Consider the following 362-nt stretch of genomic DNA (forward strand, 5'->3'; position numbering starts at 1 on the left):
CACACACACACAGCAGCAGCAGCTCACCTGAGTTCTGACGGTGCCAGGATCTGAAAGAAGTTTGAGAACAGGCATAGTGAATGACGGGTTAGCGGGTGCACGCAAACACTTGCACACACTCATCGGTACAAGGCAACACTCCCTCATTAGTGGAGAAGGCGGACGCTCGTGTCTGACCGTGGTTCGCTTTGTTTTGCTGGCTGCCACTACCTGACAGCCAGGATAGAGGAGGTAACGAGGCAGGGGGGGGTGGGGTGGAGGGAGGGGTAAGCAGACCTGAGGTTTTTGCTCCACCAGTTTCTTTCATTGGCTCCCTGAGGGACGGGTTACACCCCCTAGACACACACAAACACACACCTTTG

General features: G+C 55.2%; 1 protein-coding gene across 1 annotated transcript in view; it reads right to left on the reverse strand.

Moving 5' to 3' along the window:
• LOC118321941 (guanine nucleotide exchange factor VAV3) overlaps nucleotides 1–362 on the reverse strand; it is a gene marked incomplete in the record, with an annotated part of 89,966 nt that overhangs the window by 24,088 nt on the left and 65,516 nt on the right. The window contains 1 exon segment of the mRNA XM_035653517.1: nucleotides 28–50. Coding sequence (XP_035509410.1) covers nucleotides 28–50 — 23 coding nt within the window.

This window comes from Morone saxatilis, unplaced genomic scaffold (genome assembly GCF_004916995.1).
Source record: "Morone saxatilis isolate NCDOM2014 unplaced genomic scaffold, NCSU_SB_2.0 Contig0, whole genome shotgun sequence".
Taxonomy (NCBI): domain Eukaryota; kingdom Metazoa; phylum Chordata; class Actinopteri; family Moronidae; genus Morone; species Morone saxatilis.